Here is a 17,797-nt window from a genome sequence, read left to right as displayed (position 1 = left end):
TGAACTGAACTGAACCACCTGGGAAGCCCAACACCCTGTGAGGCACTCCTTAAATGTGAACTACTGTCATGCCTTTCAAATTATTTTGTGCCATGTATTAAAAATTTTAAAAATTATATGTAAATAGTTTTTATTTCTTTTCACATTTCTTCCTGCTAGTGTCACATGACACAGTGTAGCATAACAGAAAGAGGAATGTATTAGGTTCTGTTTCTACCTCTGTCTCTTAGGGTAGAGTGACCTTGGAAGGAACTCTCCAGTTCTTAGGTCTCTGCTTCCTCCTCCTAAACTGAAGATAAGAATCCCTCCTTTTGAGGAGAGGGTGGAATGTTTGGAGAAAGTAACATGGAGACCTACGTTACCATCTGTAAAATAGATAGACAATGGGAATTTGCTGTATGGCTCTGGGAACTCAAAGCGGGGCTCTGTAACAACCTTGAGGGGTGGAGCGGGGAGGGAGGTGGGAGGAAGCTCAAGAGGGAGGGGACATATGTATACCTATGGCTGATTCATGTTGATGTTTGGCAGAAACCAACACAATTCTGTAAAGCAATTATCCTTCAATTAAAAAAAATTTAAAATAAAAAAAACCCCAAAGTCTTAAAAAAAAAATACTGATATTAACACATTTGCACCTTAAATACCATAAAATTTTTTAAATTAAAAAAAAAAAAAGAATACCTCTTTTGTTTAAATTCACATGTTGCAGTGAGAACTCAGAGGCAAAGGATGTGAAATTACATGGTGAAACCACTAAGCTCCAAATAAAAATGATGCAGAAACATAGAGCAGCCTTTCTACGTACCGATGATGTATTGCGGTGTACGCCATTTTGGCCCAGGTGTTAAAGAAGTTCAGCCTCTGGATGAGGTCATTCACCCAGGAACTCAGGGCTTTACATGACCTGTAGGCATATTTCTGTTGGGATTGAGAAACAGGCACATCATTTTTTTTTTTTTTTTTAAAGATTTTGTCTTTGAAGTCATTAAGAACATATCTGTACACTTTGGTGACAGACTCAATTTTTATGCTTTTTTCTTCCCCCTGGGCCTGCCCTATGCAAATTGGGCTTAGTCAGGAGTGCTGTTCTACCTGAAGTCCTCACCCTGGTCCTCGGACCTTCCTTTGACCTTCTTTTGTTCTATTTTCTTGGTCTTTTCCCTTCCTTGTCTTTTAGCCACCGCCATTTTGCCAGAAATAAATAACTTGGCAAGAGGATGCTATTTTCCAACTAAAAGCACTGAGTGAGAAATCTGAAAACTCCTAACCAGGGCAAATCAGCACAATCTTAACAGTGCCTTGGATAAAACACTTGCAAGTTTCCATCCTGGCTAGTCTTTCCTCATTCTTTTCAAGTTCTTCAATCAGTCTTCTTTGCTGCCCACCCCTCTACCCACCCACTTCCTTCCCCTTATCTGGGAAGATTACCTTCACAGGCCATTAAGTCTAAGTAATCTCAACTTTCTGGCCTTCCCCTATACAAAATTCTATAAATCTCCATCCACTATCTCCCCCCTCACCCCCACCCCTTTTCCTTACAGGTTCGAGTCAAGCTGGTTACTGCCCCTGTGCACTGCACAGCACTTCTGGAGTATTTTTGCTTTTCTGAAGCTTCAACTTCCATTTTCCATCCCTTTGTTTATTAACACACTCTTCTGTCTTAAATACACAAGCCACCTAACATGCAATCCTGCTTGTTTGATCCTCAACAGAATAGTAAACTGCATTCAAAAATAGATTAAAAGGATCATAAACAGTGATTAGGTGGGATTCAGCCCTGGGAGGTAAAGATGGGTAAACATGAAGATCAAAAAATGTGATTCACCACAACGTAGGAATGAAGGATAAAAATCCCATGATCATTTTGTTAGGTAGTTAGAATAGAAAACAGGAGTCCAAAATGGCGGTGGCTAAATGACAAGGAAGGGAAAAGCCCAAGAAAATAGAACAAAAGAAGGTCAAAGGCAGGTCCGGGGACGGGAGTGGGGACTTCAGGTAGAACAGCACTCCTGATTAAGCCCAATTTGCATAGGGAAGGCCCAGGGGGAAGAAAAAAAACATAAAAAGAGGAGCCAAAGGGCTCTCTCTCTCTCTCTCTCTCTCCCACGCGTGTGTATGCTCGCTGGTTCTTTCTCTCTTTCTCTTTCTCTCTCTCTCCCGCGCGATGGGGCACTCTTCTCTTCACGTCTTTGAGTCGACGTGCCCTCATGCCTCTAAGATGGATTTTCCTGCTATCTTCTAAATAAAATAGAGCTGTAACTGATTTCTCTAAGAGCTATAGCATGGTCTGTCCAAGACCCGAGAGCTGTGACAAGCCGAGAGGGGCTTTAATGTCTGTCACTCCAAATCCTTGTGATGAGACAAAAACCGAGGAGCAGACACTCGCCTGGCAATTTCAATAGATGCACAAAAAGGATTTGACAAAATTCAACATCTTTTCATGATAAAAACTCTATACAAATTATGTATAGAAACAATGTTCCTCGGAAAAATGGGGGTTGCCAGAAGTAGATGGGAGGGGGAAATACGATAATGTAGATCAAAGAGTACAAATTTTCAGTTATAAGAAGAATAACTTTTGAGGATCTAAAGCATAGTAATAATATAGTATTTTGTACTTAAAAATTGCTGAGAGTAGATCTTGATCATTCTTACCACCATAAAAAAAGTTAACTGTGTTAACTATGTGAGGTGATGGATGCATTAATTATCTTGACCTTGGTAATCATTCTACAATGTGTATGTATATCAGATCATCGTGTCATACACTTTAAATATATACAACTGTCATTGTAAAATTTTCCTCAGTAAAGTTAATAAAAACACCACCCTACTTGTGTGTTGCAAAGGAGGCAAAAAAGGCCCCTTGTAGCTCTCTAGGCTTGATCTTCTTTTCTCTAGTCAGGCTTCTTGAACAACTTCATTGACTCCTGTCCCCTCTTCCCATTGCCCGCCAAACCTATTGTCATTTGGTGTCTTCATTAGAAGTCATCAAGGACCTTATACATTCCATATTCATGATCCCACCCTAGACTCATCCCTCCCATTTGCTTAATTTGTATTCTCTGCAGCTTTTGACTGAGTTGATTACTTCCTCCCTCTCCTGCCTTGACTCCTGTGTCCACACTCAATCCTAACTTTCTCTTGAATTCTCTACTTCTAAAGTTTCCTTCTTTGACTCCTCCTCTGTTTCCCTCCCTTTCAGGTGGTGTTACCTAATATTCCTTCACCCTTCTTCTCTCCCTACTTTACATTCTCTCTCTCAGATCTGATTCATTGTGGTTTCCACTACTTTTTCTAAGCTGATAGTACTGATATCTTGCTTTGCACTCTCATCCACTTTCTCCTGGATAGCTTCACTTGGAAGCCTCCCCTAGCTTCTCGAGATGTTTCATGTCCAAAACAGGATGTCAGCATCTGCCCTCGAACAGCCTCTTTTTCTGCCCACTCTGTCTCTAAATGGAACTATTGCCCACCTAATTGCCCAAGCCATACATTTCTCCCTGGCTAATTTCAGCTCTTGCCATTCTGTCAGATATGCCCTCATTTCACCCCATAGGAAACTAAACCTAGAGGATTCCAACTGAGCCATGCTCTCTCAACTTAAATTTGAACTCATGTGACTCCCAGCCCTTTCACTGGTTAACTTTCTTAGTAAGTCACGAAGCCTCTCTGCTGTTCAGTTTCCATATCTGTAAAATAAGGATATTGGAGCAGAGGAACCCCAAGACCCTTGCAAGATGTGAAGTCTTATGATTCTAAGTATGTGCAGCTTGCAGATCCAATATCTCAATTCTCTTCACAGCTTGCACTCAGTTTTTAAGTATTTATAATTGTCATTGCTTTCTCTAAACTCTATGTTTTCTACTATAGGTTTTAAAAGTACCTTTATTGAGATATAATTCACAAACCATATAATTTATTCATCAGGATTCTGTCCATTCATCAGGAATATTTGAGTTGCTTCTATCTTTTGGCTCTGAATAATGCTGCTGTGAACAGTCATGACAAGTTTTTTTTGTGTGTGTGGGTACATGTTTCAACTTCTCTTGGGAATATACCTAGGGTTGGAACTGATGGGTCAAATGGCAACTCTATATTTAACTATTTGAGGAAATAAAATACTATTTTCCAAAGTGGCTACACCATTTTACCAAGAGCAGTATATGAAGATTCCAGTGTCTCTCTATCCTTGCAATGTTTATTATTGTCTGCATTTTTCTGTCCATCATGAGTGTGAATGAGTGCTCTGTTCTGTCGACTCTTTGTGACCCTATGAACAGAAGCCTGCAAGGCTCCTCTGTCCGTGGGATTCTCCAGGCAAGAATACTGGAGTGGGTTGCCATTTCCTCCTCCAGAGGATATTCCTGACCCAGGGATCAAACCAGCATCTTTGCGTCTCCTGCACTGGCAGATGGATTCTTCACCATTGCGCCACCTGGGAAGTAACCATCCTAGTGGGTGTGAAATTATACCTCATTGTGGTTTTGATTTGCACTTCCCTGATGATGAATGATGTTAAGCATCTTTTCATGTGTCTGCATACCTTTTGATTACAGATAAATTTTAGAAAGTAGGCAAATTCACAAAGATGTAAATCACAAATAATAAGAATTGACTGTGTGTGTGTCTGTGTGTGATTTCATCCTTATTTTTGAGCATATCCTGCTGATGCTTATAGCTGTAGTTCATTCACTGTTGGTATAGTCTAACATATGAATATACCATATATTTTTCCATCCTATTGTGGATGACACATTTTAGTTGTCTCCAGTATTTTACCATTATAAATAATGATGTTCTGAATACTTTTGTACATGTTTCTTGATACTCATGTGCATGGGATTATATACTTTTTATATTGTTGAGATTATATCGTATATGCCATTTTGAATCTTTAAAAAATTTTTATTCACAAAACAATATAACAAGCATTTCTCCCTCCTCTGCAATTTGTTTCAATTGTTTTAGTGATTACCCTAAAAATTACAACATGCATACTTAATCTGTAAAAAGCTATGGGTTATTATTACTTTTAACTTCCTTCTCTGAGACTAAAAATTCCGTATCCTCCCCAACCTCGGCTTCTGTTGACCCTTTCTATTCTTGTTGTTTGCATTTCAGAATGCCCAACATTCTATCCTTCTTTAAAAAAATAATCCCACTGGATGTTAATATTGTTGTTGCTTTTTATTTTTGTCAAAATTTATTCACCACCTCGTTTACCACTTTTCCTCCTCTTCATTCCTTCTTACGTCTCAGAGCTTCCCCCCTTACCTCCTTCCACCTTCCTGCTGGAAATGAGGAAAGGCATTCAGGGCTTCCCTTAGCATTTGCTAATGATGAACTCTGTCAGCATTTTCTCATTTTGGTTTATTTCATCTTCATTTTTATTTTTAAAGATTTTTTTTTTTTGATGCGGACCATTTTTAAAGTCTTCATTGAATTTGCTGCAATATTGCTTCTGTTATTTTATTTTGGCTACAAGGCATGTCGGATCTTAGCTCCCACACCAGGGAGCTAAGAATCCTCACTCCCTGTATCGCTTAACCAATGGACCTCCAGAGAATTCCGGTTATCTTTGTTTTTGAAACAAAAGTTTTGTATATGCAATTTTAGTTTAACAGTTCATTTCTTTTGACACAATGGAGATACCATTTCCATTCCTTTGAAAGTTACCCTTTTCTAGCTGCTTTTGAAGAGTTTTTCTTTGATTTTCTGCAGGTTCATTAGGATGTATCTATGCATAAATTAAAAAGGATGTATACTGCTTGGGATTCATTGAACTTCTTATATCTATCAATTCTGGAAAATTCTCAGCTCTTACTCCTTTAATCATTGCCTCTGTTTCACCCACTCTCTTCTCCCCCTCTGAACTTCAAACTAATGTTGGACAGTCTGTTTGCCCTCTACGAATCTTCATAGCTCTTTCACAGTTTCCATTCTTAGTCTCTCTGGGTTGCATTCTGGATATGTTCTTATGATCTTTTGTTTTGTTTTGTTTTGCCTATAGAATTTTTTTTGGCTTATAGGAACAATTTATTGCCAGAGGGCAAAGGGGCTAAGTGAGGCCAGAATTTTGAGGCAGCACACACTTCACCCCCAGCTCCTACTTCACAAAAGCAATTTTTACAGCCACCAGCCCTCTGCACAAGCGACATCCCCTTACTCCCACATTCTTCCCATCCCACTGTACACAGCTGCCTGGTTCCCTCCAGTCACTGGTTCCCAGCAGACCTAGGCCTGCAGTGAGTTTACCTTGGAGCTGACCTGGGACCCGAGCTCGTCTTGGTGCTGGGCACCAGCTGGCCCCTATCAGGCCCATGCTCTCTTTGTGGACCTTTTTGCAGCCCCATCTCCCTTGATGTGCCTCTTGGATGCCCTAGTGGGGGTGGGATGGGGCTGTCAGCCCGGTGCTTTTGGCTTTTTTAGAACTTTCAAAATCTTAACTTGGGTTTCTTGAATCTAAAACATATGTGTTTTTACACATATTTATGTAAGCGTGTATTTTATAGAAGTATACATATTTTTATAATCCTTAAAAATGACTTAAGTGTTCTAAAACCTAAAAAAATTTCACAATACATCTTAGAGATCTTTCTAGCGTATCAACACATACCTTATTATTTGGATATATCATAATTTATCTAACCAGATTTCCATTAAGAAGTATTAGAGTTGTTTTCAGCTTTATGCTGAAACATAAAAAGCCTTGCAACAAATATCTCTTAGATAAATTTATTTAAGTAGAATTGCCAAATTGCCCTCTCAGATTTTATTAATATGTACTCACACCAAAAGTATATATAAAAGTCAAAATCTTTTAGTGGATACATAATATTTCATCATGAGTCTATACCATAGTTAACTTACCCTTTCCCTAGAACCGGGGCATTTATTTCAATCAAGCAAGTGAATGGGAAAGGATAATTGCTTACCTGCCACAATTTGGGCACTTTTATATTAAGAAGAGAGTCACATATTTCCTCCAATTCTTGGGTAAGGATAATCTCTCCTTTTATAGCAAGTTGAAGATCTTTCAGAGACTTATGTATAATAGATAGCAACTGATCAAATCTTTCAATTTCTTGGATCAAAAAGGTTAGCAGGACACAGTGGATAAGTGGATCATAGCCTGGATGAAAAAAAGAAAAAACTGTGGCATCTTTCAGATAAGATGAGGCTTTACTTGGAGAGAAATAAGCTTTGAAAATTAAAGGAGTTTGATGTGGGTAGCCCAAGGATTGAAAACTATTTTCTGCAAAAGGCCAGTAGTAAATATCCCAGGCTTTGTGGGATATTCAACTCTCCCAATGTTGAGCAGGTGCAGGCATAAACAACATGAAAACAAATAATCATGGCTGCACCCCAAGAAAGCTCTATGTGTAGGCACTCAAATTTGAATTTCATGAAATATTTGTGTCATGAAATATTATTATTCTTTTGGTTTTTTCAACCACTAGTTTAGCTTGTAGGCTCAAAATGAATCTTTTTTTTAAACTTTATTTTGTATTGGGGTATAGCTTATTAACAATGTTGTGACAGTTTCAGATGAACAGTAAAGGTTGAATCGCTTTAAAGGGTTAAAGTATGGATGTTGAAAATTTAATAGGGCAAATTACCACAGTCCAACACTTTGGCTTCTCAGAGCTGGGTGTGGAGACAACTCTGGACAACGAGGATTGCTCTGTCTCCTCTGAATCTGCCATCCCTCCCTCCCCTTTGCTCCTCAGAGTTATGACGTCTCCCAGCTTGGAGAGGGTCAGAGAGTCCATCTAAATCTCCCTGCCCAAAATGTGGTGCCATCAGGCAGAGAAGCAAAAAGGACAGAGACTTAAAAGCTCTGTAGAATCTCTTAAGCAGACTTGCTCCTTTCTGGTTTTCTACATTGTTACTACTTCTTTATTTTTTGTCTTGGGGTCATGGACCTTGCCCCTGTCTACCCCTGCCCCCATCATTTTCTCTTCTACTCCCCATCACCCAGCTTGGAGAGAGAAGAGGGCATTACGGAGTTAGTTTTCCATCTCACATCGGCCTTTCCACTTTGTTAATAACTTTTATCCTCCTGATGCTGGAGTTCTTTCCTGAGGAGGCTGGGGTGAGGGGAGGAAGGTCATGTCCCAGGCTTACCTTTGGGATCTTTATGAATAGATTCCCAGATGGGGCTTAACATGATGTACTTCAGTGTGCTTTGAGTTCCAGCCCATTCTTCTTTCTCTACAGACACTGGCAGCCGCTTTAGCATGTCTGATAAAATTTCCATCACCAGCTCATCTTTGCTCTTCTCATGACTGCAAGGAAATCAAAAGAGAAAAGGAGATACAGGCCTGTCTAATCTGGGAGGGCCCCTTATGTAGGCTCCATCTGAAGGTAAACCCAAATTCACAGAGCCACAGAACTGTGATATGGAGACCACGGAGACTTACAGAGACCATGGAGTTCATTTCATTTTGCAGGTGAGAAAACTGCCCGATGTACTTCAGACATTTGCAAGGAGATACATATTTTTAAAGTTTTCTTAAGGTTTCTTTGAAAAGTATTCATCTGAATGCATTTGCATGAAACAAGTACCAAGACTGGGATGCAAACAAGGAGGCAACCAGACAGAGGATGCTTTGGTAGCTTGATAGGTTATTCAACTGCATGTCAGATTCCTCTGTGTTCATACACAGGGCTTCCTGGTAACACACTCAGTGGTGGCGACAGAACAGCATGTGTATAGGTCTGGTAGTAGTAAGCAAGGCCATAAAAACACTAAAGACAGAGGAGGTCTTTGGAATCCTTTTACAGATGAGGAAATCAGGGTTCAAGGAGGTGATAGGACCTCCCTGTACAGTGGATGAAGAGGGAAGGGGGCATACCTCTTTTGAGCTCCATCTCTCTGTTACTGTATATACTAGTAGGAACTGGTTTTCCAGCAAACATTCCAGGTTTCACACAGAAAAATGAATGTGGGCCTTCAAAGTAAGTGATAGTCTGGTAATAAGCTGTGTATTTAGTCTAACAGTGCAGAGGACGAGATGATTGGATGGCATTGTCAACTTAATGGATATGAGTTTGAGCAAACTCCTGGAGATGGTGAAGGATAGGGAAGATGGATATGGTGAAGGACAGGGAAGATGGTGAAGGACAGGGAAGCCAGGTGTGCTACAGTCTGTGGGGTTGCAAAGAGTTAGACACAACTGAGCAACTGAACAACAACAACAAAAACAAGAAGAGCTGCTTCTGAGACAGTTTACAACTTTCATGAACTAACATTTTCCTAACTTTGTGATTATGCTTTATTTTTGACATTAAAGTAGGGTTACTCAGTGGAACTCAGCCAAATGGTTGAAGGATCAAAAGATTTCAAAAATCAAACTCACATTCTAAGTGCAGAGATTTGCTTACCACTAAAGACATTGCCTTGAATGTTAGAGATCTTTCAAGTTAAGTCCCACAAACAAGTTTTTAATAGACTTATCAGCAAAGGTGGCCTAATTGCAATAATCATAGCCTCTCCACATGACCAAAGGGATATTAATACACATATTTGGTCTGCTTATTAAAAGTATTCCCTTATAATCATCTCATCTCTCACTGGTGTATTTGCTGAATGCTAAAAGTACAGAATTGGACTTCCGTGGTGGTCCAGTGGTTGACTGTGCTGCTTCTACTGCAGGGAGAGGGAGGGGCACAAGTTCCATCCCTGGTGGGTAACTAAGATCCCTGCAAGCTGTGCGGTGCCCCTGCCCCCTAAAAAAAGCAGGGGTTGTTGTCAACCTCATTAAAAAAAGAAAAGTGCAGAATTAATCCTTAAAAGTGTAGGGACTGCAGGAAATTCAACCTGATATTCTGGGGAGGTACTGACGGAGTTCCAATTGCATAGTCTTCTATCTCTGAATGTCAGCTTTCGTTTTATGTCACAGGTAGTTAATATATGTTCATTTTGTCAGTGAAATGAGTATCCAATGATCTTCTTTTGTGTCAGTAGATTTGATTTTGACAGATATGAGCAAATAGCTAAAGTCATAGACAAATAAAATCAGATGTCATTAAAAATTTTTTTTTTAAATAAATGGACCATTTAAAAAAATCTTTATTGAATTTGCTACAATATTGCTTCTGCTTTATGTTCTGGTTTTTAGGCCATGAGGCATGTGGGATCTTAGCTCCCTGACCAGGGGTTGAACCCATATCCCCTGCCTTAGAAGGTGAAGTCTTAACCACTGGACCACCACAGAAGTCCCCAGATGTCATTTTAACATGAATTATGTGGTCTAAAGAGACAGAAAGACTAAGAGAATGCAGGATTCCACTGGGTTCAGAGCTTTTCTAGGTAGATAGATAAAAATGTGAGCTTCTCAGGTGGCCCTAGGGTTAAGGAATCTACCTGCCAAGGAATCCGCTGGACACAAAAGGGGTTTGATCCCTGGATAGGGAAGATCCCCTAGAATAGATAATGGCAACCCACTCCAGTATTCTTGCTTGGAAAATTCTGTGGACAGAGCAGTCTGGCAGGCTGCAGCCCATGGGGCCCCAAAGAGTCAGACACTATTGGGTGACTAGCACACACACAAACACACACACACATGCATGTATAGGTCCTATAGAAGTAAATATAACATTTCGTATTTATACAGATTCAGTTAAAAAATACCACCCGTCAGGTACAATTCACTCACTCAATGAAGATTTATTGCGACCCTACTACAGGCTTGGTAATTATATGTGTGTGTGTGCTCCTGTGTAAGTAAACTTGCTTCTCTGTCATTTGGAGAATTTAGTTTCTGTGTTTTTTGACTATATTTTTCTGTAAGTAATATATTGTATATCTTCAAATGGATACTTAATAATTTACAACTAATATTTTTTCCTAGTGAGTTCTTACCCGAACATGAGGTTAGTGATGGTAAATCTTGGTTGCATGGCAATGAGATCATCAATGAACTTCTGGGCCTGGATCTCCCTGAAACCCCTTGTGGCCTCAGGGTGTAATTCTAGGAGCTCAGGAGGGTCGTCATCAGGTAAGGACTGGATAATGCGTATGTAGTCCTTCATGCTTCCAGATTTTGGCAGTGGCTAATATATGTGAAAATTTAAACACTGGTTAGTTTTTACCTACTGAGATATTTACTTTTGGCAATGTATGAAGATGATATTTCCCCATGAAATTTTATACATTATTTTATGCTTATTTGTTGATGGTATACTCTAGATACTTCTGTCAAAAGTTGCACTTGGGCTATGTTATAAAGTGCAGTTTCATGACAGACACATATAACTTTCTCACTGGAAAAAGAGAGAAAGGAAAAAAGAAAGGAGGGTGATTCTGACTACCCATTGGCTCAGTGACCTACAGCCACAGATAATGGATGCACTCAAGATTTAAGAAGTCATTTTACTTTGGTAAAGCCTATAGAAGACATGTGAGCATGATCTTAAGAATAACTGAAGAGACTAAGGGAGTCGGGGGGGGGGGGTGGGCAAAACTGATGAAGGTGGTCAAAAGGGACACACTTCCAGCTAAAATAAGCAAAAAAAAAAAGAAAATACCAAGTGAGTTAAAAAGCTATTTAATAGGGAAATGAAAAGATTTTTCCTCCTGTTTACCAGGTATATTTTCCAGTTGATAAGTTATAACTAAGTACTGATTGGATAAAGGCTCTGCAAGGTAAGCAGATCCTTTGGCTGACCCTAGGATCACAACTAATTAAGAAAAAATATGTTTTAAAAAACCTATTAAGTCATAATGATAAACATGGCTGTACTGGTTAAAAATATGTCAAGTTCTTTATTTTTTTTTTTTTTTTTTTTAAAAATATGTCAAGTTCTTTAATATTCACCCCTTCAAAGATGGAGTCTAATTCTCTTTTTCTCAACTGGAGCTTGGACTAAGTGACTGCTTCTGTCAAACAGAAATAAAGTGGAAGGGATGGAGTGGGACTTTGTTTTTTTTTTTTTTTTTAAGCTTTAAAATAAAATTTTATTTTAAAAAATTCAGCTCATAACATATATATTATTCTACTCTCTGTCTACCCCTACTCCCCACCACCTTTACTGAGGCATAATTGAAAAATAAAGCTATATATACTTAAGGTGTATAACATGATAATTTGATATAAATGTAAGTTGTGAAATAATAATCACAATTAAATTAATGAACACATCTATCACATCCATATAGTTATTTTTTGTTGTTGTTGCAGTGATATTGCTTAGCATCTATTATCTAGCATATTTCAAGTATACAATACAGTATTATTAACTATAATTATCATGTTATACATTAGACCCCCAGAGCCTATTTATCTTATAACTGAAAGTTTGAACCCTGTGACCATTATCTGCCCATTTCTCTCTGGAGAGAGACTTTGGAGACCAGGTCTTAAAAGGCACTGCAGCTTCTTTCCTCCCTCTTGGTTAACTCACTCTGGGGATGCCAGCTGCCATGTTTTGAGGACCATCAAACAGCCCCAATGCTCCCAAATGATGGAAGATGAGTTGACCTCTGGCCAACCCATGAACTTGTGAGTTTGGGAGTAGATCCTCCGGCCTCCGTTAAGCGTTCAGATGATACCTTGACTGTCACCTTACGAGTAACCCCGAGCCAGAATAGCACAGCCACACTGCTCCAAGGATATGTGCTGGTGCGGTTTTTGTTTATTAGACTATGATTCATAAGAGATGCACAGTGTTTAAAAGTAAGTTATATCAGCATGGACCAAAAGGGACAGAGACAGTGAAACATGGAGAGAGGACTTCAGGTTCCCGTACAACTACAGACAGGAAGCATGTGAGAAAACTATTTAGCTGCCAACAAGGGCTACCTAGGTGAGAAGCATCTGCTGAGAGGGAGGGGCTGAGTCAAGTAACACTGCTACCCGTGGATCCCAGTTTTATCTTTCCCATCAATGAGTTTAACAGCAAAGCACTTGTAGCGTTCCATGATGGCTTCCACCGAGTCAAAATTTTCGTCTCATCTGAGTCCCGTCCCTGGGACAAACTGCTGATTCCTCTCCAGCAAGTGTATTTCCACATTGCAGATTTTGTTCCCATAAAACACCACCAACACATAGGGCTCTGGCCTGCTGGTGGTGTTCTCCTTCAATGGGCCCTGTTCTCCTTCAATAATGCCTCTTCCACTGCCCTGAAGACTGTATTTTCAAATGTACCATTCACCGTGCTGGACATCTTTGTCATCAGACCTCGCAGGGAAAGGTTTTTTTTCCTGCTCGTGATTTTACAAAGTAGTGGATTTCGCTGAGGGCCAGAGCTGGCTGGAGACTGACATCTCTGAGGTCAGGACGGCATGCTTTCTTTATGATCCCTGTTTTGTGCAGTCTGGTTGTGCGTCACAAATGAAAAGCTGGCAACGGCACGAGGACTCTCTAAGAGGACTTTGGTTTTGTGACAGGTGAGATGCTTCAGGCTTCATCTGGTGATGAGGAACTGTGAGTGTCTGGGGGTCTCCTGCGGAGGCGTGGGTCAGCAGTGGCCTGCTGTGGGGTCAGGGGCAAAGGCAGCAACAGTGCTGGGAGGCTCGGGGTGTTGGCATAAGTCCTCTTGGAGGAGGTCGCCATATGCCCTACCATACAGACTGCCAAGGGTCTTCTAATTAAAAGATCTTCATATGAAGGAGAACTACTTAAGGAGTTAGACCAAAGGAACTGCACCAAAAAGTCTCATCTGCTCAAGATCCTTGACCTTAACACTGTAATGGAAAGAGAACTTTCAGGGGTCTGAGAGGGAGTGAGAACATTTGGTATCTGGAAAGAATGCAAAACATTTGTGGCCAAGGATTTTGAAAGTTTAAAAACATTGCCTAAAATTATTTAACTCTCCTATCAATCTGATTCTGTGACTGCTTGACCAAATAGAACACTATACAGAAGAAACATTTTGTGTCAGGTCTGGTCCTGGGCCTTAAGTGTTAAAGAGAAGGAAAAAAAAAAAAAAAAAGGAGTAACTGACCACTGACAAAGAAGAGAAATGCCTTGTTCACATGGCCAGGAAAGTGGGTAGTAATAGCTTTCTTGATATCTTCAAGGAAAACATTGGCTGATTAACGAGGGCCACAGGGAGACATTGGGGCTTCCCAGGTGGTGCAGTGGTAAAGAATCCGCCTGCCAATGCAGGAGACGCAGGAATCTCAGGTTCGGTCCTTGGGTCAGGAAGATCCCCTGGAGAAGGAAATGACAACCCATTCTGGTAGTCTTGCCTGGAAAATTCCATGGAAAAAGGAGTCTGGTGGGCTATAGTCCATGGGGTCACCAAGAGTCAGATATGACTGAGTGAACGCAAGCAGAAGGACAGGGACATTAATACAAAATTACCTGCAGAAACTAAGATTATGACCAGGAACAGGAAGAGCTGGAAAGTTTTTATGACAAAACTGTCAATAAACTTGCAGCACTTAAAGCAACTAAATAATTGAAATTATGATGTTAGAATCCTATTCTGTAGTCTGATAGAATTCTGCCAATGGAATGATACACTTCTATGTTACTATATTTCATATCCTCTTGAGCATACTTAAGTAAGAGTTTGTATACAAAACTAGGCCCACTGTACTTTTTCGCAATTTAAAAAACTTTCAAGGATAATTTTATCTTAAGGGTTGAATTTAGACGCTAAACAACTAGAGCGTTATTTAAAACAGTTTGTTTTTTTTTCTTAATAGAAATCTAAAAAACAACTCATAGCTTTTCTGCTCTAACAGATGGTGTCATCTTCCTTTTCACTTTCCATCATCTCCCTTATGCAAATTCCAACCCGTCACATTCATGTCAAGTCCTCTTTCCACACTCTCAAACCAGAGGTCTGGAGGATTTTTCCCTCTGTTGGCAACCAGCTGCCAGGGCACAACTGCTGTGTGTAAACTGGAGACTCTTGGTCCACAAAGATGGAGGCCTGGATGGAAATTAAACACTAAACAGAGAGAAGACAAGGGATGATGCGGAGTTTCATCTTCTTCAGTGCTTGGCGTAAACTCCTTGAATCTCAGCTCTCCTTACTGTATGTGGCTGTACCCTGAGAACCTCAGTTTCCTCATCTGAAACTGGGGATAACATCTACTTCACATAGTTGTTTTGAGCATTAAATGAGAAAAAGACATCAGTCGACAAGTGTGGATCAGATCAGTGCAGCTTAACTTGCTTCTGCTTCCTTGTGCTTTGTATTTCATATTCTAGGTTCCCAGAGGGCATGAGCCATTTATCATTCTTTTCATTCACTGACCAGCATAATGCTGTATTTAATAGCGTACATTCCAGGTTGTGCCCTTGGTGGATGGTTGCTAGCAGAGCAAAAATTCTGCAGACCTCTGGCCTGAGAGTTGGGAGGGAGGACTTGACATTAGTGTGATGGTTGGCAATTTGTATAGGGGAGGTGAATGGAAGATGAGATGATAATTTTTTCTGGGGGCAGAGGGTGTGCCACAGTTTCTAGGTTCCCCTACCAGGGACTGAACCTGCCTCCTCAGCAGTGAAAGTGTGGAGCCCTAACCACTGGACCACCAGGGAATTCCCAGGAAGATGAGAAGGAAGATAAATTCATCTGGGTGATCATGGTAAAGTGGGTGTGGGCCTGGTGGGAGGAGGAGAGGGAGAGACAGAGGTCATATCCAGGTCATCTGTGGAGGGTCTTTAGAGTATGGATAGGTAGATAAAACGGTAATTAATCAAGTGATGGTCATTTACTTTGGTAATACTAAAGGTTATATGTGTGCCTGTGTGTGCTCTGTCATGTCCGACTCTTTGCAACCCCGTGGACTGTAGCCTGCCAGGTTCCTCTGACCATGGGATTTCCCAGGCAAGCGTACTGGAGTGGGTTGCTGTTTCCTCCTCCAGTGTATCTTCCTGACTCAGGGATCTAACCCGTGTCTCTTGCATCTCCTGCATTGGCAGGTGGATTCTTTATCACTGTGACACCTGGGAAGCCACACTGAAAGTTAATAAAACACCATTAAAAGTGAATGTTAAGGGCTTCCCTGGTGGTCCAGTGGCTGGAGATTTGCCTGCCAATGAGGGGGACATGAATTTAATCTCTGGTCCAGGAAGATTTCACATGCCATGGGGCAACTAAGCCTGAGTGCCATAACTGCTCAGCCCTTGCAGTTAGAGCCTGAGTTCTGAAACAAGAGAAGCTGCTTCAGTGAGAGGCCCACACACTGCAACTAGAGAATAGCCTCTACTCGCAGCAACCAGAGAAAAGCTTGTATGCAGCAATGACAATCCAGTGCAGCCATAAATAAATACATAAATAGAAAGTGAAAAAAGTGAATATTAAAATTTATTTTAATATAGATTTTAAATAACGGAGCAATCCTTAGTTAAACATAATCAAGTAATGTTAAGAAAATAAATCCTTTTCTTACCTCATCAGTATAGAAACTGAAGTCATCTTTTAGCACCTCAGGATTACAAAATTTGTAGAGAAGGGTGTTTAAACATCGCCTGTCCCAGCTGTCAGTCACCCAGCCACCGTAAACCACCTCCCCAATCAGGTAGCGCAGTGTCTGCCAAGGAATACTGGACTGGGCACTCAGGATATTTTCCAACACCTTTATGGCAACCTGTAGAAAATGCACTGGTTTTCATTATTTCAGCACACGTTTTCAGGTTGTTTTCATGGTTTAACATAAAATCAACAATTCAAACAGCTACGTATATTTTCTCTTTAAAAATATGCGGAAAAAAAGAATAAAAATATTAGGCTATATATTTTACTCATTGTTGTTGAACAAACTTTGAATTGTTTAACTGATTAATATTGTTATTTTTTGAATAGACAAAACAAACACATATTACTGAATTCAGAGGGCTTCCCAGGTAGCACTAGTGGTAAAGAACCTGCCTGCCAAAGCAGGTAGACATTAAGAGATGCAGGTTTGATCCCTGGGTCGGGAAGATCCCCTGGAGGAGGGCATGCCAACCCACTCCAGTATTCTTGCCTGGAGAATCCCCATGGACAGAGGAGCCTGGCAGACTGTAATCCACAGGGATGTACAGAGTCAGAAACAACTGAAGCAACTAAGCACGCATAAGCACTCACTGAATTCAGAAGATACAAAAGGATAGTATACATGCTGTTCTTTTGAAATATCCCATCCTCACATTCTCCCACAGAGTTCAAAAGTCTGTTCTGTATTTCTGTGTCTCTTTTTCTGTTTTGCATATATAAACAAGGGAATGTAAATTTTCTCCTACCCCCTACTCTAGCCTTCAGAGCCCCTGCCTTGAGGCCATCATTGCTAACAATGTCTTGAGTTAACACTTACCGACACTTTGCGACCCCATGGATGGGCGTGCCAGACTCCTCTGTCCGTGGGATTCTTCAGGCAAGAATACTGGAGTGGGTAGCCATTCCCTTCTCTAGCGGGAATTGAACCCAGGTCATCTGCACTGCAGGCAGATTCTTTACCATCTGAGCCACAAGGGAAACCCCCTATGTAACTATATGCACATAAATTGATTTCATTCCTTCTTTTTCCCTCCTGACCTTCCCTCCTCCCTCTCTTCCTTTCTAGCCTCCCTCAGTCCTTTAACTATCTTTCATGTCTCCTTCCCTCTCATCTTTTTTTTCTGTGTTCCTATCTTTATGTACACCATTCTGCAACTGACCAACCAACATACCTTGGCTACTGTTGTTCAATGGCTGCAACAATTCATATTTCAACTAACAGTTGTCACCATTCTCTCATTCCTTCCACTGTTCTTTCATCCCTTCCTCTACTAGGAGATGTTGCCCTATGCAATTTTTTTTGTACTATGCTGTTAATTTGTAGTTCATTTTCTACTGGTTATTTTCAGAATCC

At 40.5% G+C, this 17,797-nt stretch overlaps 1 protein-coding gene across 1 annotated transcript in view; it reads right to left on the bottom strand.

The window, feature by feature from the left end:
• Positions 1-17,797, bottom strand: part of DNAH14 (dynein axonemal heavy chain 14) — a 398,948-nt gene that overhangs the window by 11,733 nt on the left and 369,418 nt on the right. The window contains exons 78-83 of the mRNA XM_061159766.1: positions 16,358-16,555; positions 12,801-12,809; positions 10,871-11,061; positions 8,131-8,291; positions 6,939-7,135; positions 806-918 (exon numbers count right to left, since the gene is read on the bottom strand). Of these exons, the coding sequence (XP_061015749.1) occupies positions 806-918; positions 6,939-7,135; positions 8,131-8,291; positions 10,871-11,061; positions 12,801-12,809; positions 16,358-16,555 (869 nt within the window). The remainder of the gene's footprint in view (positions 1-805; positions 919-6,938; positions 7,136-8,130; positions 8,292-10,870; positions 11,062-12,800; positions 12,810-16,357; positions 16,556-17,797) is intronic.

The sequence above is a fragment of the Dama dama genome, chromosome 14, assembly GCF_033118175.1.
Source record: "Dama dama isolate Ldn47 chromosome 14, ASM3311817v1, whole genome shotgun sequence".
Lineage (NCBI taxonomy): Eukaryota > Metazoa > Chordata > Mammalia > Artiodactyla > Cervidae > Dama > Dama dama.
Note: the sequence above shows the minus strand (reverse complement) of the source record. Positions and strands in the feature narration are given on the sequence as shown.